We start from the raw sequence: 24,726 nt of genomic DNA, 5'->3' as shown, positions 1-24,726 counted from the left end.
CCCGCCCCGCCCCGTCCTCCTCCACACTTCCTCTTCCTGTCTCCCTTTATATCTGAGTCAACCAGTCAACTTCCCCTCATTACTAATTAACTGAGCCAGCTGTGGCCCCTTATGTGTGTGACCTGTTACCAACTGGCTAATTAATACAGGATGCCAGCCTGCAGCCTGTTATAGATACCAATAGCGTATCTTCCTTTAACTGAATAACTGAGATTAAGTCATCACCCAATAGGATAGGACAAAGTCATCAAGACAACTAGAGATGATAGGAAGCATTAATTGTAGATACTGCTCAGTGAGACTGTGTTAGCAAGGAATCCAAAATGACTTAGAAACTATAGACTGATGTGGTCAAGGATCGGGATATATTTTCAAACTAAGGAGAATGAACCAAGTCTATCAACTGTCAGCTCTTCAAAATGTTTTTCCTTTTTGCATTAACATTACCACTTCCTTGCTCAGGTTCAGGTCCATTCAGCTGTTTCTCAACTAACTGATCTAACCTAAGCATGAGGTAATCTTGGAGTGAGGAAATAATATGTGGTGAGGGATTAATACAGCCATGTGTCATCTTCATATGGCTGTTTCTTGAGTCCACATCATCTGACCAGTTTACCCACTGGCTATATGAAGATTCCGAAAAGAACTGGAGAGATAATTAATCTTTCTAGGACTCCGCAAGTCAGTGGTCAGTTGATGGAGATGCAGGTTCCATACTTTACTAATAGATGACTGGAATATGACATGAAGTATTTAAGAATTTGTGGCTAGGTTTTCTTTATGATGAGTACTCTAGGTCCAAGAAAAATGAAATATTTTAAACAGTATTTTTAAGTACATGGAAACATTAGGATTTGATTCTGCATTATATAATCCCCACTGAAGGCTGAAGAAGATAGCTGTAAGAAGCATATCTTACAGTGAGTTCCTGACTGTAGATGCAGATTCATCTTCAGTTCAAGCCAAAGTAAACTCTTTAAGGATTCATCTAAGTGATATAAAACCCATTTTGATGAGTTTGGTTTCTTAATATATCAAAGCCAACATTGATTTAACAGTGGAGTTGGCCACTTTAATTTGAAAAACACAAGAGCAATAACACTCTAAAAATGTTTTTCTTAGGTGATCTAAACCTCAGCTGTCTAAAGTGTAGCTGAATAATTTTTTATTGGCTGAATATAGTCAATGTTAAATAATTGTGGAGTTATTTTAATGCTGAATCAGGATGTCCTAACCTCTTAGAGTTTCTGTATGAAGAATAACATTTCATCTGGAATATTAAGTAATTTTTTACATAGATTTTAGGAAAATTGGGAAGTGAATATTCTCAGAAAAACAAAATAACATCCCAAATGTTAGGGTTTTCTTACTATAATAAATTTCTAAACTGTTTGAATTTTTTAAATTAGAAAAGGATTTAATATCATTACACTAAGTCACTGGCTCCCATTTTTGTAATGATATCAAGTGATTTCTGATGAAAAAGTATTCCTTGGTTCCATGTAAACATAACTAATACAGTTTTTCCACAGACAACCTTAGAACTATTTTTCAACGTTGCACCCTCTTACTGGAAATGAATCTAGTGTAGCTGTCCTTTATTATAGCCATCTATAATGACTGTAAAACCTCTTCTTGATTAGTTTGCTGATTTTTGGTTTCAGGAATAGGAATGGGGGCAGGGTTTTTGGTTCTCAGGGATTTATTTGAACTATGTCGTTTGGAAAACTGAATTTGATATATATAATCTATTTTCTATAGGTCTTGTCTCCATAGCCTCTATAAATGAATACCTAATTAGTTAGGTCACAATACCTAATTACCTTAATTAGTTACATATTTTACTGTGGCACTGCCTTTTGGTATATCCTCAAACCAAGCTTCCAAAGATGTTTTTGGCTGCATTTTTACTTGCATAACTTAAATCTATATGCACCATTTTGTTCATACTTCCAGGGATATGTCTTTTGTGCAGTTGCTCTGTCTTATATTTTTACAATATTATTTACAATCCTTTCCCTGATCCTTCGGGTACTCACTCCCACATTTGCAGTAAGGCCAGCACAGCTCTGATTCAAATAAAACTCAGCAAAAGTCTTAATACCAACTTTCTTGAGCCATAACTTCTTAAGAGACTGTAGCTGTCTATTCTATTGTTTAAACCACTCTCAAAATAACTTAACTACAGCTATTTCAATAATTGAGTGGTAAAAGTTGCAGGACTCTAAAGGTTGGTTTTAAAATTAGCTTCAATCAGGATACACTAATTTTGGACCTGTTGGTGAATTATATATTGAATTATAAATTTTTGCAGTTGCGTTGATGGATGTTGATATACTTCCTTTCCAAAAATCATTCTTTCAGAATGAAAGATATTGGCAAGAAAAAGATCGTGCATGACACTGACTATAAGATAAGTCAAAGTTTTCAAACTCACCTGGTGCCCTGGGCCAGATGCAGACTGTGGGCTTCTTGGAGGCTGGATCTGGACTATGAGCCTCCTGAGGGACCAGATCTGGATCTATCTGTGGTGGTGAGGTGACTGGTGGCAGCAGGGCAAGCAGCTTCAGGAAGCCACAGGGATTAATGCAGCCATCGCTCAACCCCTACTGCCAAAACACGTCCCCAACAGGGCTCTATACCCTTGATTTTGGCCCTGCCCCCATTCACCCTTTGATGCCTTTGAATTCCAGCCCTAGTCCCCCTACCAGGTCAGGTAACATGGCTCCATGGTCCAGATCTGGCCTGCAGGCTGTATGTTTGACAAGTTACAGCAAATGATACCAGACATAATCTACAATTTTTGATCTAGTTTCATTTTCTCTGTTTTATAATGACACAGCTTCAGTGGATATATGCACTGTGTCTTAGCATTGATATATCCCATTGTCTAATGCTAGAAATGTTTTGCAATATAACCTGAAATGTGATTAAAATCCTTTCTAATTTATCATTTAATATACTAATCTTTCTCTATGTTTAAAACCTGTTAAGACAGTAGAGACAATTTTTATCATAGTGCATCAAAGGGAATCTTAATATATCTAGGTGAATATAGCAAGTATCACATTTGACCTTTTTGAAAGCTTGTCAGACTATCAAACCTCTAAATGTTGATGACAGTGCTTAAAGTAATGTAAAGTATAAAAAATTCTAGGTAAATATTTTTATATATAATAAAAATTAAGTTTTATAAAGCCAGCGACTTCAGTTGGTAGGATAAGAAGCACAGAGGCTAGGGACAGACATTACACATAAAGCAGTTTAAGAGATCAGAAACTGGTTTAAACCTGTAACAGAACAGAGGTTTAGTGTACATTAACCAGTTTGAGAATGGCTGAAACCAGTTTGAGATAAACCTGGTTGAATGTAGTATCAGACTTAACTGATTTAAATCAAACCATTATGCAGTCTCTGTCCTAGACCCCTTCCTGGTTTAAGTTAAACCAGAGTCCCCTAGCATCCTGGCATAGTCTCTGGGCTGGGTTCTCTACGCCACAGAAGAGCTGGTCCTGCCCCTCTTCTCCCTGGCTGGAACTTTGGCAGAGACTACAGACATCTGCCTGGCTTCCTCCTGCTCCCCCCCCCACCTCCCATTACCACTGCCTGCTCAAGCAGGGATTCCTTACACAGACACCTCTCAGCATTAGCTAGTGTATCACCTGGGCTATGGTCCATGCTGTGGGAGACCGGACAAAAGCAGACAGGACAGTGTCAGCTTAGGGCTTTTTGGAGCTAATCAACAGGTAGCTGGTAATGTCCCTCTGTTCCTTCTTTGGAAAAAGTTGTTTAAAAAGAGCTTGAAATAATGAGAGAGTCTTTGTTTTGCTGATGGGCTGACAAATGCTAACAACTCCCTGTGTAACTCCTTGCTGTGTAACTCAATGTTCTGTTATCAACAGCGAGGGGGGAGGAACCCTTCCCTAATCAGAGCATCGTGCCAGATCCTGGCCACACCCCCCCCCCAGAGCTCAGCACTATGGAAGGGAAAGGAGGGCTATTTTAGCACACACACCCACAGCTTCTATCCTGAGCCATTGCAGGCATGTGCCTGCATTTTTTCAGTCCAGAGGGGATGTCTGTACATTACAAACTGGTTTAGCTTAGCCAGGTTAGACTAACCTGCAAAGATTGACTCAATTCAGGCTTCTTGAATGTCTGTCCCTAGCCTGGCTGACTTCACTCTGCAGAACCAGCCCGAGCAGAGAATTCAGATGGTCCTTCCATTTATCTTATTCCTTCTTCCAAGCTGCACCCACCTACAAAAATTGCAGAACTGACATGACATCACATTGTTCATTGTTCAGTGCCATACCCCTTTTCCCTCCATTTCAATCACTTCCATCACCTGTTTGTCTGCTCTACATAGATTGTGAGCCCTTCAAGGCACATACAGTCTCCATCTCTGTGTGTACAGTGCTTAGGAAAATGCCCCATACCTGCTTAGCCCTGAGGTACAGCAGCAATAAACATAATTAATAAAGTAATGCACATGTGAGGGTTGTTAACATGTTCTTCTGGAAAAATGTATAAATATGCAGATTGGAAAAATAGCTTTTATAATAGGGCTTCACTAGTGATTAGCTATATTCTGAGCAGCACAATATAAAGCAAATATAGATGTTTGATGCAAATTTAGAAAACCATACTTTTATATTGCTTATTAACCTTTCCTTCCATAAATGATATTCTAAATGAATAAAAAGTGTATTAATTTGCCAGATGATTAAAGGTATCTTTTATGATAAAATATCACTGAATGATACATATTGATGATAACTTAATTATCTTCATTTGTTTGGGTTTTTTTTTACAGCTTCTGCCACTTTTGAAGACTTTCAAATCCGCCCCCATGCTCTGTTTGTTCACTCATACCGAGCACCAGCTTTCTGTGACCACTGTGGTGAAATGCTTTGGGGCCTTGTGCGTCAAGGACTTAAATGTGAAGGTATGTTATATTAGAATTTATTCTCAAACACAATAGTGAACTGGAATGAGACTTTTCTGTGTACTGTGCACTCGACAGCGATTGGATATAAGGCACTAGAATTTCAAGTTACAGGGATTATAAGAACTTGACTGACAGTGATTCCTGCAGAAGAAACAGCAGCTTTTTCATATTTGTGTAGCCTCTTTTTTAAAGGAATATTAGGTTTAGAGTAGAGGAGCACCGATACATTGGTCCAATATAGGATCAGCACCGATATAAAGACAATTTACTATATTGGAAATCAGTCATATCAGGCTGATAATTTGGCCAATAAATGGCCCGTGCATGTGTGCAGCCACAGGACAGTACAGGTGGCAAGGAGCACAGCCCAGACGGGTGGAGAGCTGCCTCCAGCTGGTAAGTCTGGTGTGGTGGAAGGGGAGGTGGGAGGGAAGGAGCTGGGGGCACAGATCAAGGCCCCCATGGTGAGGGAGGCATGGGGCTGGGGCAAGTGCTGCCCATCCGGGGCAGAGTGGGCGTGGCACAGAGCCCCAGCTTCTCCAACGGGCTTGGGGAGGGAGGGTCAGCTTCCACCATGGCACGCTGCTCAGTTGGGAGCTGCTGATATAGTGGCTTGTCTGGTGGCTCTTGCTGCTACTTCCACCACTCATCGAAGAGAGGAGGGGGAGAGCCTGTGCTGCCTGATCTGCATGGGGTGGAGCGGGCTGGGGCAGGGGTTGTGCTGAGAAAGGGCTACAGGGGGGGCTGCAGCCACAAATTTGCCGTAGCCCTTCCCAGTGCAGCCCAGCCCCGCTGGGAAGAGCTTGGTGCAGCCCTGGCTCCAGCCCACCCCACACAGATCTAGCTGGCATATGCCACCCCCTGCTTTCCTGGATGAGCAGTGGGAGCAGCACTCGCCAGATAAACCACAGTACCATCCCACCCCACCCCAGCTGGGCAGTGCTTGCCCCAGCCCCTGAACCAGCCCCAGCCCCATACCTCCCACATCACAGGGGCCTTGATCTTCCCCCCCCCAGCCCCTTTCCTCCCCACTCCCCTTCCACCACACCAGACTTACCAGCTGGAGGCAGCTCTCCACGCTGCCAGGCTGGGTATCAGAAATCGGATCGGCATCAGCTGATATGCCTTCTTAAAAATCGGCTATCAGTATCATCTGCAAAAGACTCTATCGGTGCACTCCTAATTTAGAGAGGACTGGTAGTGTAAGAAAGACCAAATGACCACAGTTATTCATGTATTATTTATATTTATTCTGTATCTTTATGAAAGTCTTATCTTTCTGTCAGTTAAATTTCCCTTGGCTTAATTCTTATCTTTCATTATTCTTTTTTTTTTAAACCACTATAATTCAGTTAGTTTCATTGTATTTGCTCTTAATCTATATTTGTGTAAGTTAAGTGTGTAACTGCCTGTTATTCCTTATTTTGTTATGACTGCTCTGACCCTTCCCAGAGCATCCTTCCTGGGTTCTAATTGGAGTCTTGCCAATGATTGACATATAGTGGAATCTTTTATTCTCTACCTTCTGGGTGCAGGGTAAGCAGCTTTCAAACCATAGAGAAATGAAGAATTAGGGAGTCAGATTGAGGTTTGGCCATAATTGTAATTTCTGGAAGTATGTAGCATCCTTAGCATTTCTGGAAGCGTGTAGTATCCTTAACATCCATTTTAACCTCCAGAAATGGAGAGCTAAGTAGTGAAGCTGAGGAAACAACAGTTTCAAAGAAAATGAGGATGCCATGCAGTTCAATATAAAAATGCATTTTTGCTTTATACTAAAATCATCTATAATAGGAGGGTTTCATATTTTTCTTTTCAGGATGTGGTCTAAACTACCATAAGAGATGTGCATTTAAAATCCCTAACAACTGCAGCGGTGTACGTAAAAGACGACTGTCAAATGTTTCCTTAACAGGAGTCAGCAATATTCGGACAGTGTCTGCAGAGCCCTCACCGAGCACACCAGATGAGGCCCTTCTGGTATGGTATTCCCTAATCATGAAAATACTATATGTTGTCATTGAGAAAAGAATGAAACACAACATTTAAGGATATTTTTCGTGTCAGACTTGTTGAGAATCAGTATATGTAAATTATACAAATTTTGGTTTATCATAAGAAGATCACTATCTAAATGTGTGCTAGTTCATGTGTCAAGTTTGCTTCCCCTAGAGACTTAATACAGTTAATAATAATCTATTTGTGAAAGGTTGTGGTATTTGAGGGTCCAGTTCTGCTGTAGTTACCAAGATAAGCAGTCAAAGCTGGTTGAAGGATTAGCACATAGAAAGTAGAAGAAATAATATGACAAATATACTTCCTTCAGAACTGGAAACTGAATTTCTTTTGTCTCTTTTGTGCTAAAAAGCATATGTATTTATTTGTAGTATAGAAAAAGAAAAGAAGCAAAAGCTTAATTAGAACATGTAAAAAAGTATCTCAGAAACCTGATCATTTTTGTTTCTCTGTGTGTGCATGCACACTTCGGGCCCAATCCTGTTTCAGCCTCATATGCATAAATGGCAGGTGCATAACTGCAGTTTTTGCCACCCATGCATACTTTGGGATTCTATGTAGCTATCCTTGATCTGTTCTTCCATTCTGCACATGCTCAGTATATGGCACTTTGTCTGTGTATGTGCCCTGGCAGAATAGAATTGCCCAATCATGCATATAACTTTAGTCATCCTACGTAAGATCTAGCTGGTGTCATGCTGGTTGGGGCACTTTCCTGAAAAGTGAAAGATTTAGGTTCAGATTCCAATTGGGTAAAGAGGGTCTACAGCTTGGTTAAATGCTTTAGCCCCAGTCTTTTGATCTAAAAGGTGATGGGTACTAGCTATTCTTCTTTGTTGTTTCACTTCTAGTAGGTACAGGTACAAGACAGTCACATTCTACCACAGGTAAAAACAGAATTCAAACTGTGTGTGTGTGTGTGTGTGAGAAAAATTTCCATTATGCAACTGTGCACCATGATGCATGTGAAGGTGATAGAACAGCAATTCTCAACCAGGGTGCTGCATCACCCCAGTGTGTCTACAGATCCTTTCAACAGTGCCAGGGGTGCCATGCACAATATTAGTATTGTTAGGTGGGAAAACATGATTCAGAAGATAAGCCCAGAGATTTCAAATAAGAATCCACAGTATTAAAACATTCAGATCTTTTATGGTCTGAGTCTTTGCAATGGAAGAGTTGCTCTATTTCTTTTCCGTAGTCAAGAAAGAAATGAAAATGAAGAGCTTACCTCTTCCAAAGGGTAGGTCAAGCATATCAAGGGGTGCCTCAAGTCTAAGGAAGTTGATAATCACTGTAATAGAGTATTTAGCCCTTTGTATCTGCATCAAGTGTGAACCACAGTGCTTCCTGTGGAGCAGGGGTGTCAAACACAGCAGCACAGCTCTAGAACCCAAAGGGTTAATGTTGCTACCACTTGCCACCCTTCCCCCCCACCCCCACACACTATGAATGTGGGAGTTTAAGTAAATCAGTGGCAGGGAAATAGATATGTGTGTGTGTGTGTGTGTGTGTGTGTGTGTGTGTGTGTGTGTGTGTGTGTGTGTGTGTGTGTTGTGGCCATGTTACCCCCCTGGGTTCTGGAGCTTCACTGATACAGAAACTCTAGCAGCCACAGAGATTTGAGCCTCTGATGTCACTTGCAGTCTGGATCTGGTCCATGAGGCCAAATTAGTTTTAACCTCCAGCTGTACAGCAAACATCAGTGTGACCAGGATTCTGAACAGTGTGACCAGCTTCCTGTCTTTTTTCCATTTATTGACATTTTCCATAAGCATCGTGTTTTGAAAATAAGTCTGGCTTTAGATTGAGTTTAGAAAGGAATCTTGATGCAAGAGTGGGTCATCAGCTTCACAATACTGTATCTCTGTAAAGCCATCACAATTTATAATTAATAATTATATATGTATATATATACATACTACACACACACACACACACAGATTTTGAAATTTTGGGGATTCAAAATGCTCTGAAGCTAGAAGAAGTTTTCTTTTTCCTTTGGGTTTTGCTTTGTTTTGTTTATTTGCTCATTTTGTTTTTTGTTATTTTGAAATCTCCAGAAAGATTCAGTGCATTTTGAGGAAAGAAAAATGGATCTAAGGATTTTTTTTTATTATTATTGCACCAGGACCAGTTACTTCATACATAAACATGACTGCTTTGAAATGAGAAATTTTTACCTTGAAAAAAAGATGAGCAATGGCAATAGAAAAGAGGGTATAGTTTTGGTTTCTTTTTATTTAGAATATATCTTGAAGCTAATATGTTTTTAAATTATAAATAGAAAACTAATGATTTAATAGGTCTGAGAGTCTGACTTAAACTGATAACGTGAAGGAAGTTCCAAGGTGAGTTGCCCACTCTTTGCTTAAATTGCAGCTTGTAGTAAATATGTTATCTGTGATTATTCACCTCAGAAATAGCTTTTCTAAGACCAAGATGTTAATTATTAGAACAAGTTGTGTTGCTATATATTCTTTGTCCTAAAAATATTTGCAAATTTGTATATTTAAGTTGCAACAAATATATTTTAATAGCTAAGAAGCTACACTGTGCACACAGAATTGTACCTAATTGTAAATAAAAGTTTAAAACCATTGCAATTTAAAAACAAAAGAAAGAATGTGGAAACAGATGAGAACAATCTATGTCATGTTTTCTTCGCAGCTAAGATGTTAGTTTTATTAAACCTGACATGCCTAAACAATTTTATTGCAAATGACAAGAGACCTGGCATTATAAGCAAAACCATCTATGAGCCCTGATTATGTACTGAGACTACTAATTATCATTAGCCTTAAGATACTTAGGAATTCAGGTGCACATTATAAATATAAGTTATTTTTTAACGGAATGCTAGTTAAAATTAGCTGGGTACTCAAATTTTGCGAAAAACAACCAAGAAAAATCCTTCTACAGATTTTTGTGGTTCTCAAAAATGTGTTTTTTATATGTATGATAATTATGATTGTAACTATATTAATAAAATAAATATCAATAAAAATAAAATTAAGAAGCAGTTTGACACTGCTCTAAGTTGTTTCCAGAACTATGATTAAAAATGATTACTGCCATGTTATATAAGTGTTAAACAGCTTAACATTGCTCCAAGCCATGATACTGCCAAAAGAGACAATATTGGATTTAAAAAGATAAGATGCTTCTCCAGAACAGACAGAAAAGCATTAATACGTGATTGTCATGGAACCCTGAGGCTGAATTTTGAATACCTAACATACGGTGGAAAGTGTAGAACAGTTTTTCATTTTTGTTTGTGTCTAACTACATCTTGAATGTTTGTTATTTATGATAATCATTACATATAATTTTGGGAGGCATGATAGATCACATGATTAGTGACAGAACACTGTGTCTTTGACATTTAGTCCATTAGTCTAAATGCAGCTCAATTAAGTAATGACTCAAAATTATCATCTAATTCGAGTTTGGTGGCCAACCTACAATACTTTAAAATTTTAGTCAAAGATCTCAAGGCTGCCATTACTCAGTATGTTCTAGCCATGGTATACTTTAGCTGTCAGGATTCTCATTAAAGCATTAAATAGGTAGCATCTGCAACACTATTTAACAAGGGTCAGCACCTACGGCCCATAGGTTGGATCCAGCTTGCAAAAGGATTGCAAGTCCTGCAAAGGCCCAACCTGGTTTGCATTTTACTAAGGATGCACCAGTCCCCAGCTGTTTGAATTGGTTTGGGTTTTGCTAATGGCACCAACTACCTCTGGCTGCTCCAGGCTTTGCAAAGGGCTGTTCTTCCTCACTGCGGCCTCTGCCCACTATCACTGGCCCATGGTGCCCACTGGGTCACAAGTGTGGCCCATATTAGTCACAAATTGCCAACCCCTGCTATTTAATATTTTTAAATCCTCTGGAAGAGTCAGGGTCATCAATGTGACTATCACAGTGGAGAAATGTGATAGGCTTCATGCCAAACTACAGTGTATATATAATGTTCTCTATTTTTTTTTCTTTAGCAATCACTAACTCCTATCAGGATGTCCTTTTCTTACAAAATTGATGATTCAGAATGTCATATATGTAGGACATGGATATGGGGAAAGTGAAAGAAAATTGTAATGACTAGCAGGCCACAAGCATAACACCGAGAAATTAAATGAATAACTTTCTGATTTTCCTTTTCTTACAGAGGTAAAAATTATGTTGAAGAAAAACCTAGTTTTTACTTGAGCATTTTTTTCCTACTTTCTTCTTTTTTATGTATTATTCTTTATTCTCATTCAAATCCCTTGTTTGGATTCATTGCTTCTGCAGTGTTTCTGAGATAAGTTTTGCTTTACTTTATATTGTGGCAGCAACCAAAGGGATTAGGTTATGTTATTCTAGGTGTTCTACCAACACAGTGGAAGATGCAGTCGCAAAGAACTTATTTTTATTATTACATGGAATTGAATCCCCAGCATATAAACATAACCATAAGGATTCCATTCTGGACCAGTATTTTCAACAGGCCAAATACCTTTTATTTCTATAGGTGTAATATCAGTGTCATAAAAATAGGGCTGGATGGGACAGCAATAATTGGTCACTTAGATCAAGTTAGGATTGTCCCTAAAGAAACAGGTGATTTAACGGCTGTATAACCTTTGTCTTTCCAGGTTCTAAATTATACTTATTTTGTTATTTTTTAATTAAATGGTAAGATTTACTTTGTATGAATTAATGTTGGAGACATTTAGGATACCTACAAGTTTTACATTTAGATTGACCTACACTTGGACAGGCACTCACAGGGCACATATCAGCCCAAAAATGGCATGCTTGATCTAAATTAGTTCATCTCAGGAGGTGAACTAATTTAAGGGATTACCTGATCTACAAAGGAGGTAACTTGATCTAGCAAACTCCTGTACCCATTTAGACATAGGCCTGGGGCTTGGAAAAGACTAGCCACTCACTCCAGTCCCAGGGCTTTGCAGTTCTTACCCCCTTCGACCCTGACTGGGCTATTTTTAGCCCCCCTGGCTCCCGCATTGTAAGCCCACCAGACCCTCCATGGACCTGCCAAAGCCCCCAATTCCCACGAGCCTCTCCCCCCAACCAGAGTAATTTGCCTTGGGCTGTCCACGCCACTCCCAGTTGAACAAACTGGCTGCATGTACCCCTCTCAATCTAGTCACCTAACTAACCCTAGACTGGGTGCAATGGATGTTTGTATGTACCCTTAAATGCTGACCACAGACTGAATTTTTCTATTTCATGCAGACCATATGTGGAGACTGTTAAAATAAGATAAATAATTTGAACACAAAAAAACAGGTATATAAATATCTAACGCAGATGTAAAACTCCATATTTTTGCATGCTCAGATTTGTGTGTGAAAAATGTATGCATAACATGTATATATGAAAAATTGTGGCTGCAGGTCTACAGAAAATGGTAGTATAATTTATTTTCACAGAACATTCAACATTGTCTCTAATACTTTGCTCTCAATCAAATTCAGTTGACTGAATTTCTCAAGAGCCTTACCTAGAGTTCCTCCTCTTCTTGTTGGTACCAATAAAAGAGCGAAGACAGCATTTTTACTGAGAAAGTTTGTTATGGGTTTGTTCAGTCAGTTCTGCTTACTTTGCTGATCAACAAAAATGTTTTTTACTGAAGGGCCAACGGAGCTGAACGAGAGAAAGGCTTCCTGGAAATGTGTTATAAACAGAATTGTTAACTAAGTAATGATTTTAGAATCTTTATTGTTGGAGTTATGTGGGCCAGAAAGACAGCAGCTTTAGTCTGAGATAGTAAACTTAGTTTGCACAACTATTAGATGGAAAGAATGTCTTTTTACTTGTAAAATAAATATATTTGCCATGGAAATCTTAGAAACATGATAAATATGGAGCCACACCATGATGTTTTATTTGTCATTTTGCCACTGAATTTTAAACATATAAAACGTTGCAAATACGTTCTGATCTCTGAGATATCCTTACTTTCCCAATGTGTGGGTACTTGCATCAACATCATCTCATAAGGCATTTAAATTATTTGAATTCACAGTTTATTGTAGGCTACTTTTAAATGCAACTTAACAGATCTAGCCCTACATATCTAAACATTTTTTTCATTCTATTACCTGAACAGAAATGACAAGAATATGAACATCTAAGAATAGGTTATATAACCTAGATTCCTTTGAATAGTAACTCAATTTGAAAATATAATTATTTTTGTTTTTATATTCTACTATATGTTAGTCTCTTAGTGAAAATGATAAAACATCCATGCTTACTTCAAAAATAACATTGTTTTCTGTCTCTCTCTCTCTCTGTCTCTCTCTCTCCCCCTCCCTCCCTCCCCTCACCCCCAATTCTTTGCTCTCCTTTTTTCTCTTTCCAACTTCCTGTCTCAGTCCCCTGTCAGCCCTGGCTATGAGGTATGTACTAAATTTACTCTGCTGTCTATCATACTATCAAGAATAGAGTGTTAGAATTCCTGCAACTTTTATTTAACATCAGTTAGAACTACTCTTAAAACACACAGGAGTTTTTTCAGATTTATGTGTTCTTCAGATTCATATGTTCTTCAGAATCCAAGGGTGTGTTTAGTTCCAAAGATTAGATTTGTCCTTTAGAGAGTGAGTGGTCAGCCATGCAGTTCAGAATTAGGGTTATATTTTAAAATGTACCTCCACCCAACGTTAGAGTTAGCGGTTACAGCTTACATTTATGCCATGTCTATGTTTATAACAAACAAAACTAATTAAAAGCCTTATTTAGTTCTGCTTTGAAAAGATATGAAAAATGGCACCTTTATATTCAACTGGTATTGAGCAAATGGCATTATTTGGAGTGTATATATTTTTTTTATTGGTGGTAGGATCCATGAAGGAGAAACTCAGTTTTGCTTTCAGATTTCTGGAAATGTGTAAGCTTGGAACTGTCTAAATATTTAACCCAAAATTTACTGTGTACCTAAACAAATTTTATCTGGACATAATTGAGCAAGAATATATTTGGTATATTATAAAATATTACAGTTGACTTTTTTCAGGATAGAACTATTTTTTAAAACTTAGTCCAAAATTTGGTATCTCTATAGGGGTCAAAGAGTTTGAGTAAAACAGAAAATATGGTGAAGCTTTTAACTTCATCTGTATTCAGTTTGTTCAATATCTTCATTAACGATCTGGGTGATGGGATGGAGGGCACCCTCTGCAAGTTTGCAAATGAAACCAAACTGGGGCGGGGGAGGGTAGTAGGTACACTGGAGGGTAGGGCTAGAGTTTAGAGTGACCTAGACAAATTGGAGGATTGGGCCAAAAGAAATATCATGAGGTTCAGCAAGGACAAGTGCAAAGTCCTGCACATAGGACTGAAGAATCCCATGCACCGCTACAGGCTTGGGACCAAATGGCTAAGCAGCAGCTCTGCAGAAAAGGACCTGGGGGTTACAGTGAACAATAAGCTGGATATACACTAACACTGTACCCTTGTTGCCAAGAAGAGTAACAGCATACTGAGCTGCATTAGGAGCATTGCCAGCAGATCAGGGGAAGTAATTATTCCCATCTATTCTGCACTGGTGAGGACACATCTGGAGTACTGTGTCCAAGTTTGGGCCCCCACTACAGAAAGGACATGGACAAGTTGGAGAGAGTTCAGCAGAGGACAACAAAAATGTTTAGGGGGCTTGGACACATTACTGCTGAGGAGAAGCTGATTGAATTGGGCTTATTTAGTATGCAGAAGAGAAGACTCAGAGGGGATTTAATAGTAGCCTTCAACTACCTGAAGGGTGGTTCTAAAGGAGATGGAGCTAGACTGTTCTCAGTGATGGCAGATAACAGAACAAGGAGCAATGGTCTCAAGTTGCAGCATGGGAAGTTTAGGCTGGATATTAGGAAAAACTCTCTCACTAGGAGGGTGGTAAAGCATTGGAATGGGTTGCCAAGAGAGGTGATGGAATCTCCATCCTTGGAGGTTTTTAAGGCCTGGTTCAACAAAGCCCTGGCTGGAATGATCTAGTTGGGGATGGCCCTGCTTAGAGCAGGGGGTTGGACTAGATGACCTCCTGAGGTCATCTAACCCTAATTTTCTATGATTCTATGGTAAACCAGTTTTGACACTATAGACTGTACATGTAACTAGATGTAGCTCCACCTAAACCTACATGGATTTAGGTCTGCTATTTTGGCTATTGTTACCCTTAAAAAAAGTCAGAGCCTTTGACACATAAGTGAGTAATTGAATAAATAGAAATATATAGTTCGTGTTGGCATAAAAATGGGGCCTTTGCCAGTTTTATGGACTTCTGCTAGAAATTGAAATTCATGGGACACGGGATAAAACTAATATTTAATTAGTCTATGACTTGTGTTGGCACTTGTTCATTGATAATAAAATAACAACAATGCTGAGTTATTTCCTTTGTAGATTTGAAATTTATAAACAAACAAAGAAACCCTAAGCTTTTACTGTGTAGTTTTCCTAGACGATGATTCACTTGTTTATTTTTACTTTATGAAAGCCCAAATGGTATGAGACTAAAATTGCTGTCCAGAATACTATTGATGTGAAATATGGTAAAGTAAATTACAGTTTACAAAGAGATATAGTTATTCTGTTCTTGGCTAAATATAAAAATATCAAACAAGGTGTCATTGGATAAGGAGAACATTAAATGGTTTATAGTCCACAAAATTTCATGGATATGGTACTACTTTTGTTATCGTATGAACTGATTATCATAGTTAAATGAATAAAAAATAGATTATAAAGTCTACCTCCCTTTAAAACATTAGGGAGTACATCAGTTATTATACTGATTCTACTCTTAATCTTTGCTAAAACTGCAAAAGAATAATAAAAGAAAAATCGTATTCAGGTTAAATTCCATACTTGTTGACATGTGATATTAGAACCCATGAGCCAATAAAAGACCTTTCCAGAGGATCACAAATAAAGCTGTGTTCAAATATATCTTTCTTTTCTCTAAGGAATATTGTTCAGCAAGGCCTGCGTGTTATGCAATTAAATTATAATATGAAAGAATCAATATGAATTAGAATATGAAAGAATGGAGAACACAGTCTCCTTTGAGTAGAGCTAGTCCTACCCTACTAGATTTTATCTGTATAAGTTCTTAGGTTCCCTATTGTCATAGTGTCTGAGTGTTTAAATGATTCATTCTTTCAATGAAAATTGCTGGCCAAGCCGTCTCATTCTTTTTTTTTCAGCTCTAGAAGTCGTTGACCTTTACCGCATTTCTCTTCCTACTCTAAGTACTGCTTCAAAATAGGGTTTCAGTTGCAATTCAGGGAGCCTACAGATTGTGATTACATCCAGTACAGTTGTAACCACCCTTTCTTTCTTTATGGTGAGATATGGAATAGTCCTTAAACCTTTTTTCCTGTTATACTCCTATATGAAGAAATTTAATAGTAAAAGTAGGTCATAATTAGGCAGAGAAAAGTAAAAATTATCCAACCCTCTAAATAGAACTCATAGATTAAGATCATGCTATTTTGTTTTGGGGTTTTTTGTTCATTTCCTCCATATATCCAAGGGTGAGTTTTCTGAATGTTATTTCTTGAATATTGGTTTTCACCCACCAATGAATCTGTTCATGCCCAGTCCTGATATTAAATACACTGTGGGTGCATCTACACAAGACATTGACTAGAGTTGCTAATTAGCTCCTCCATAAATGTCTCAGCATCTACATCTATTGGGCAATTAGGCTGGAGTAAACTATTAAACTCTGCCACAAGTTAGTACTTGTAAATAAAAGTATTATCATATGGCAGAGTTTTTTACTTTGCAGCAACATATGTGTAGACACTGATGGGGCTGGCTGGGGCATGAGGGTGCTTCAGTGAGGGGGTTGCCTGCCAAATAACCTCTCCACTGAAGCACCCAAGTCAGAGCAGCCCTCTCTGAGCCCCCACCAGGTGGGGCTGCTTTGACCTAGCTCAACATGCTGCAGTCCTGGGCCCAGATGTAAATGCAGCACCCGGGAGCAATAAACTGTGATACAATATGCGCTGGAGTTTATTGCTGCAAAGTAATATGCATGTGTTGATGCTCCCTGTTTGTGTGTGATTATTCAGTACCCATACAGACTCCATGGCTGCTTGTACACCCCATGGGGGTTTACTTTAGTTTAATATTCCCTAAATTGAAGTGGTGAGTTTTTAAAAACACCGCTTCAATTTAGGGAGAACTAAACCGAAGTAAACTCCTGTGGCATGCAAACAATGGTCGAGCCTGATCCTTACATGCCTTTCTGGCAGCGGGAGAGAGGGGGCAAGCTGCCAGCAGGCCAGGTGCTCCCTGAGCTGCGGGAGGGCCAGTGCTTCCCTCCGTGGTGGCAGTGCTTCCAAGGTGGCACCCACCCACAGGCATCCGGCCTGGGCAGTCCTGCAGGGGCACTGCAGCCATGGAGGGAAGCACCGCCTCCCCTGCTCCACAACTGCACTGGGAAGCACCGGGCACCCATGCAGCTCCTGCAGGCAGGCAGGCTCTGGGGAGGGAAAAAAAACAAAACAGGCTTGCTGCTTTTTTTTTTTCTCCTTCAGTGAAGCCTGCCTGCATGGACTGCCGCCAGGCTGCCTGAATGCGCAGGGCCTGGTGCTTCCCTCCACAGCTGTAAGGTAGCAAACTAAAACACCACAGAGGTGTTTTATTTTGCTTACGTCCCAGTGTCATTTAATGAGCAATATGCCGCTGATAGTGTAAACAGCCACACCATTAAAGCGTAATACACCACTGACAGTGTAAACAACCGCACCATTAAAGGGGTACAAAAAGACATTGAATCCACTTTAAAGGCCAATTTTGTGGCATGTACAAAAGCCCCATAACAGTACTAGTTTTGATCCACCCCATTCAACTCTATGAAAAGAAGCTATCGGACTTCAGTTGAATCATGATTCATCAGATAGGGAATTTGGCATTGAAATTATTTTAGATCACCTAATTTAGTATAGTGTCTGCAGTCCTTAGCAAATCCTTTGCACAACATACAGCTTTTGTGCTAGGAAATCCCCAAATCTCTGTCTGAAAAGTGTGTATAGTCATAAATGCTATTGAAAGATAGAAATTGTTTGTTATTACTTTAAAAAACGAGATGGGGTGCAGGCAGAGCATTTAAAGCAGACTTTGCTGGCATTGATGTCTGAGCAGGAGGGTGTAGGATATGTAATAATTTCCATGTGTAGATGGTATCATGTTAACAGATTGTACTGCAGTGCGTTCTTTGATACATTCATTTAAGTGCTATGAAGACTTTAGTTATCCTTCTTAGTCCTTGCATGATTAAATCATGCTATATAGTTAAAGAGAAGGGTTGTAAAGTACAGAGCAGTCAATTATGTCTAAAGTAGCTGAATTTTAAGTCATCTTATCATGCTGTATTTCAGTATGCTTAGCTGAAGTTTTGCCTCCTTGAGTACAAATTAATAACAGTGCTTTAGTTCTCATATAAAGAAAACCAATATTTTGACTGCATGAAAACTCAAGTGGTTCCTGTGGAGATATATATAGCCTCATTTGATACCAATTCTGTCAGATATTCACAGATCAATTGTGTATATGAAGGAAGCAGAGATTGCTGCAGGTATCCCTGATCATAAGACATAACAGGTCATGTAACTAATTATTTTTCATTAAGAACTTTGTTCTCTTCTGCACAAATTAATGTATTAGAAGTTAGCAGTTTATTTTTTTTAATGCACAGAACAGCGAGGAGATAAAAATAATATATTGAACTGGTTTAGTTCTTTGGTTAGATTGGATGCCTTTGGCTTACTCTTATTATCAATATAAATGCCTATGAATAATTTTACATGTATTTTGTATTTCATATATTTACTTAAATTTTGCCATGCAAAAGTAAAAAAAGCCCCAAACAACACAGCCTCTTCATGAATGGAATTGAAGAGTTAATACATGTAGTGTGACATTTGTTTCTAGTACAGCTGTTGACATGTGTGCCTGCACAAGAACAAATAAGAAAAAAAATTTGCCCTTTATTTTTAAATAGCATGAACAATCAGATATCAAAAACAAGCCATTTATTTTCTGACTAAGAAAATATGAAGTTTTTCAGTTCATGTGATATTTATCAAGAGTCTTAAGGCAGTTTTAGGGACATTCTGGTACCTAGGAGTCTCTTGTAAATTTTAGGCACTTCTGAGCAGTTGGTTTTAGAGGACATTTCCCATCTTTAGAACATAAGGGCATAAAATGTACCATAGTGGGTCAGACCACAGATCCATATCCTAGGTCTCACACTGGTACAGAGAGGTGCTAAGGGGAAGAGCATGCACACACACACACTATTATATTCAGGGGAGGGGGAGATGTCTGGGTAGGGCCTGAATATAGTATAGACTCTGTGTATGTCTGTGTGTGTACACACATGTGTGCTTAGAGGAAGCATCAGGTTCAGCATCCCCCAGGCAATGAGATTGGCTGAGAGTGTAGTTACAAGTTACCTTTCAAATGTGTTAATATTCTTAAAACAGGAATATTCACACATTAAGACAAATTAAAATGAGCTAAGTACCTACTATGGGTAAAGTTACATGTTACATATAGACCATACTAGGGCTACTTAATTTGTGAGTGTCCACATGTTAAACACATTAACTTATACTAAGTGCCTTCTGAGCATCTCAAAATTATTCCACTTCAAGCGAGGATTAACTCTGGCCTGTGCTACCTAACTCATATTAGGGTAACTTCAATCTGTTCCATACAGTTAAAAAAGCAATTTGCTGTCCTCCAACATCCCAGGTTGCATGGCTCCCAGCACTCCCAACCAGACCAGGGATAGAGCCCAGGTGTCCTAGCCAAGCCTCTGCTCAACAGTCCTCTAGTGCCAAGTCAGAGCTTTGCAGGCAAGAAACAGTATTAACAGTCAGCATGCAACTGCTCACAGTATATTCTGATTTTAATACTACATTCCACACTTAGTGTGGTCTAAGAGTAGCATTAACTTCACCCTGAGTGTCTCAGAAATAATCCTCTTCAGGTGACGATTATCTTCACTGGCGTTAGCCAGCTCATGCTTCAGTAATGTCAGTCTGCTTCACAAGGTTAATATCAGCAATTTCTGGTCCTCCAGTATCCCAGGAGGCATGCTCTAGCTATCATCCAGAACTCTACTGCCTTGGATTGACAGCTGGGGACAGTTGGACAGCAGTGGGTGAGTGGGAGGGGGAGAAAGGGGGCAGGAGCATAGGGGCCCTCTCTGCCACCCAGATTGTCATGTCCCCGCCTCCCCTCTCCCAGTGCTGAACCTACTGCCTGAATTAGCCTGCACTGTGCAAGCACAGAACAGACATGACAGATCCTAGCCATGCCCCTGCTCACCAAGCCTCTGGCAACAGGTTAGACCTGTGCATGGTTGAGAGAGTATTAACCCTTAATATGTGACTGCTCACAGCATGTACTAACTTTAACAATGCACAAAAAGCCTTCTGTATATTGGTTGCATCCCTTCTGCAGGCTTACAGATGCATTCCAACTGCTTTAGTGCAGCTCATCAATTAGTAGCATGTAGTTTTATATTCTCATTATTCAATTATTACTCTTTCAGTTCAATTTCACTGACTCAGTTTAACATCTATACTGTTAAATGAGGGTGTTACATGTCTTTGTGTCACCTAAAGCCACCTGAAATATAATGCCAACCTGTTAAAAGTAGAATACCTTGCTTGGGAAATTATTATGTTGGACTGTTTGGTGTTTGGAGCAGAACTGGCTGCTCTAGTTTCCATGGTGTAATCTAGTTAAGCAATCATTTCCTGGGAAGTATCCAAACTTGTTGAGTCAGAAATGTGGCTGGCAACCAGGAAAAAATAATTTCTCTCTCAAACAAACCAAACACAACAGCTCAAGAAGTAGGTGCCTAATAGACAGGATTCTGGCTTTCACTGTGATTTCTAAAAGACTGAATCAATTGCAAGATAAGTTATTCTGTGAAAAATGGGGTCATTCCCTTTCCTTTCCTTAAGGGTACTTTTAAATTATGTTAGACATAAGAACCAGCTCCAGATATTGTGGGACAGCTGTGCTGAACTTACAGTTAAAAATATAAGAATTGTGTATTAAAAAGTCATCCTTGGCTATCATTGCATTAGTAGTGATCATAGCCCTTTAAAAGGAGTCAGCTCTTCTTACCTGCCTGACAGACCTGCTTAATCCATTTCAATCCCTAAAGTGACTGAAGGGCTACAGCCAGAAATTACACACAAACCAGTTTCAGTGATCAGAAACCGATTCAAATCTGTAATACAACAGAAGTTCAGTGCACATAAATTGCTTTCAAAATGGCTGAAATTGATTTAAGATAAGCCTGGATGGATGTAATATCAGACTTAAATGTTTTAAGTAAAATCAGTTTATTAAATTTCTGTCCCAGTTCCCCTCCAGATTCAGTTAACTCACAGTTCCTCAGCCTCCCAGGATGCTTTGCACCTCCCCCACAAGCTCCCTTACAGGATGGGCAGGCCAGTGTTGTGCCCAAGCTGTCTGCAGAGCAAGGAGGTGTGCTCTAGCATCCCCCTGTCTTTCTGGCCTGGGCTACTGCAGGCATGTGACTGTATTTGTGGAATCAAAAGTAAATGTCTGTTCACTTGCTTATCAGTTCAATTTAAACAGCTTAAACTAACCTGCAAAGATTAAATCGATTCATCCTTGGGCTTTTTGACTGTCTGTACTTTGCCTAACTGGCTATCTCAGTTGCTTGCCTGCAGCTCCTCAGGGAGTTCAGCCCCCCAATAACTCCCACTGCTTAAAACAGGCACAGCTGAGGGGAAATTGTTTCTCTACCACATAGCACTACAAAGGATATTTGAAATGACCACACACACAAAAAAACAGTTGTACATCTTTATTATTTGAAACATCCATTAGGCCCAATTTGTTGTTTTTAAAAATTGCAAAGGATGTTCTCTGGCAGGTAGAGCTTCTTTTTGTTCTCAGTGAAATTGTGCACAGTTAATCTCAACAAAAATGAACTATTTCTTTAAACTCCACCATCTTTCATATGAGCCGGCATATTAAAGTTTCCGTTAAGGAAAACTGTATCACCTCAATCTGCAGAATTCATTGAGCCACATTAAAGACATTGGACAAAGATAGCAAGTTGTAACATATTTGGATTTGCAGATCACCTTTGGCACAATCCTTTAAAAGAGGCCCCTAAAAGAACTAAGTAATCACAGAGCAAGAGGTAAATTTTTTAGTTGGATTGCACACTAAATTCTAAAGAAGACCAAGAATAAATCATTATTTTTCAACCAGCTGCCTTGAAGATTGATCTGATACTTATGCTATTTGTTATATGAATTATACTCTGGAAAAGGGAGGCAAAGAGTGAGAAAGCAAAATGTATTTAGTTTAGTTGAGATTAGGCAAGGCTCTGTTGAACTCCAGAGGGAGATAACAAAATTAGGTGGCAATAGAATAAGCCAGTAGTAGGTAAGTTCAAAAGAATATAGTAAGGATTCAATATGTAGTTTCACTGAAAAAAGATTTGTATCTCAAATGCTAGTTTCTGCCAGTAACATAATGAAAGCAAAATGAATGCTTCTTTCAATCTGCCCCTTCCAATTAAAAGAAATAAAATCCCAGCTATGTAGCTGAATGGGAAAAGATCCCAAAAACGTCCACGTTGTAAGGCCAAGTCAAACCACAGGGCACTGTAAATAATGTTCTGCAGATGCTAGGTTAAAAATGAGACAAAACTTTGAAAGAGTCTTTTTTTGCAAAAGCAGAAACTGTTCTGAATACAAGGTAGTGCGGCACAGGCATCATTGACAGCAACTTATACAAAAAAAGCAAGTCCAGAGCTAAGTGGCTGATCCTAGCCATGGGCAAATATGTGGCAGGAAGGTATCCTTCTCTTGGAATACTGACTCACTCCATGAAACCTACTGGAGCAGAATGACTGAAGTTGCCTCCGCCTGCTCCAATATTTTCCCTCTCCTATTCCCAAGGTAAGGTTGGTGATAGGAGGACCAAGTTAGCTGTATGATTTCTGGCTCTTCTTGTGGCATATACCTGTTTCCTCATGTGAGAAGGACTGCCATCTACAGAGCTATCACAAACAGGGATGTCTGTGCATATGTTCACAACATATGCACTCACTGGTCTGGTCACCTCTGTTTAGCCTGCAGAATTACACTGATTCCTCAGCCAGAAGGCTTACTGTCCTGGTGGATGGGAAGGACCCAGATTTCATAAGCAGGCTTTTTAACAAAGGACAGTTTATCCTGACTTTGAGATTTTTTGAGGTTAAGTACAAGTGCTTAAAAGTAAAACATACAAAAATCCTTTGTTAAAGGGATCTATAAACCATTAGATGAGGTAGTGATTGAACAAATGTTTTCATTTTGTTTCAGGCAGAGAGTTTGGCATAGATTCCATACATTACTAAATTTCCATGAAGAACTACAAAGTCTAGGAGCCCAATTAAAGGGAGAGAGAAGGGGGAGGTAGAGAAAAGTTCATATGCTGCTTTTGTACGATATTCTGATTGGCAAACTTAAATTTGTTTATTTTACAGTGGAAAAACAGACTTCGGAAAAAATCTAAAAATGATGAATGCTTCAATTTTATCCAGTTGGCTTTAATGTTCTAGCTTCTGGTTCCCTAACATTTCAGTTCATATGTTCTGTTAATATCTTAACCTGTACTGTAGTCCAGCTTTCTTTGAAATGCTATGTGAGTCACATTACTACTGAAAGAGATAAATATATATAAAACTGCTTCTTGTGTGCACCACTAACACAGAGCAAACAGTTGATATGAGAGTTTATTTGTAACTTAAATCTTATACTATATCTTAGTTGTTACAGGAAGCAACAAATGCTTCCCACTGTTTCAGACTGTGGCTTGAAGCAAGTGTATGATGCCATGCATCGCTAAATCCATAGATTGTGAAAATATTAGAACAAAGCATATTTTGTTTAGGTCTCGTTGAGTTGACAGGAGTCTACCTGCACAAGCAAAGTATTATTTGACATTCCAGATGAATTTGGGGAGCATATTTAGATAAAGGAGTGGATCTGCTAATCAGTAATGCTATAGCCTATGCTCCCCCTGAGAAACCCAAAACATTATCTGCAGTAAAATCAAAATAAGTAATTGTTCTTTACCATATAAAAGCTTATTGGCTTTCAGATTGAAAAATATGGGGGAAACACTAGCAAAGCCTCAAACAAACCATTCAACTGCTGCCTCTTATCAGTAGTGGCCTTAGCGGATGGCAAACTGAGTGACCGGTCAGGGCCCCACACTTTAGGTGGGGCAATTTTTTTTTTGCGGGGGGTGGAGGTGGTAGTGAAGCTTTTTCAAGGAAATGGCTCTATTTGCATTTTAACACTAAACTATTTATCTAATTCCCCCAAAGAATATTAAAAAGATCCACGATACAATTGTGGTGGGTTAATATTTATCTGAGTACATACCTCTAAGGGGCCCCAAACGACTCTCTTGCCCAGGGCTCCCACAACCCTAAGGCTCTTATTGTCTTAAATTGTTTTCTAAACATTTTTCTCAAATTCAGGATTACAAATTTCTCTCTGCTCTTAGGTTCCCAGGTAGCAGTATCCAGGAAAAAAGAAAGTACATTCACCTTTTGCCTCCTGGAAAACTGCACCCAGTCATCTTAGATAGAAATCTTGGTGTAGTAATCTATATCATTATTAGTTTAAGACTAGGCAATTACAACAAGTTCAATCTAAATGCAATTTTGTAGGCACCTA

The 24,726-nt window shown here is 39.0% G+C and overlaps 1 protein-coding gene across 1 annotated transcript in view; it reads left to right on the top strand.

Moving 5' to 3' along the window:
* PRKD1 (protein kinase D1) overlaps positions 1-24,726 on the top strand; it is a 280,997-nt gene that overhangs the window by 199,108 nt on the left and 57,163 nt on the right. The window contains 3 exon segments of the mRNA XM_025211210.1: positions 4,817-4,948; positions 6,771-6,931; positions 13,360-13,383. Of these exon segments, the coding sequence (XP_025066995.1) occupies positions 4,817-4,948; positions 6,771-6,931; positions 13,360-13,383 (317 nt within the window).

The sequence above is a fragment of the Alligator sinensis genome, unplaced genomic scaffold (genome assembly GCF_000455745.1).
Source record: "Alligator sinensis unplaced genomic scaffold, ASM45574v1 scaffold668_1, whole genome shotgun sequence".
Taxonomy (NCBI): Eukaryota; Metazoa; Chordata; order Crocodylia; family Alligatoridae; genus Alligator; species Alligator sinensis.
The sequence above is the reverse complement of the archived record's forward strand: the minus strand, read 5'-3'. Positions and strand labels throughout refer to the sequence as shown.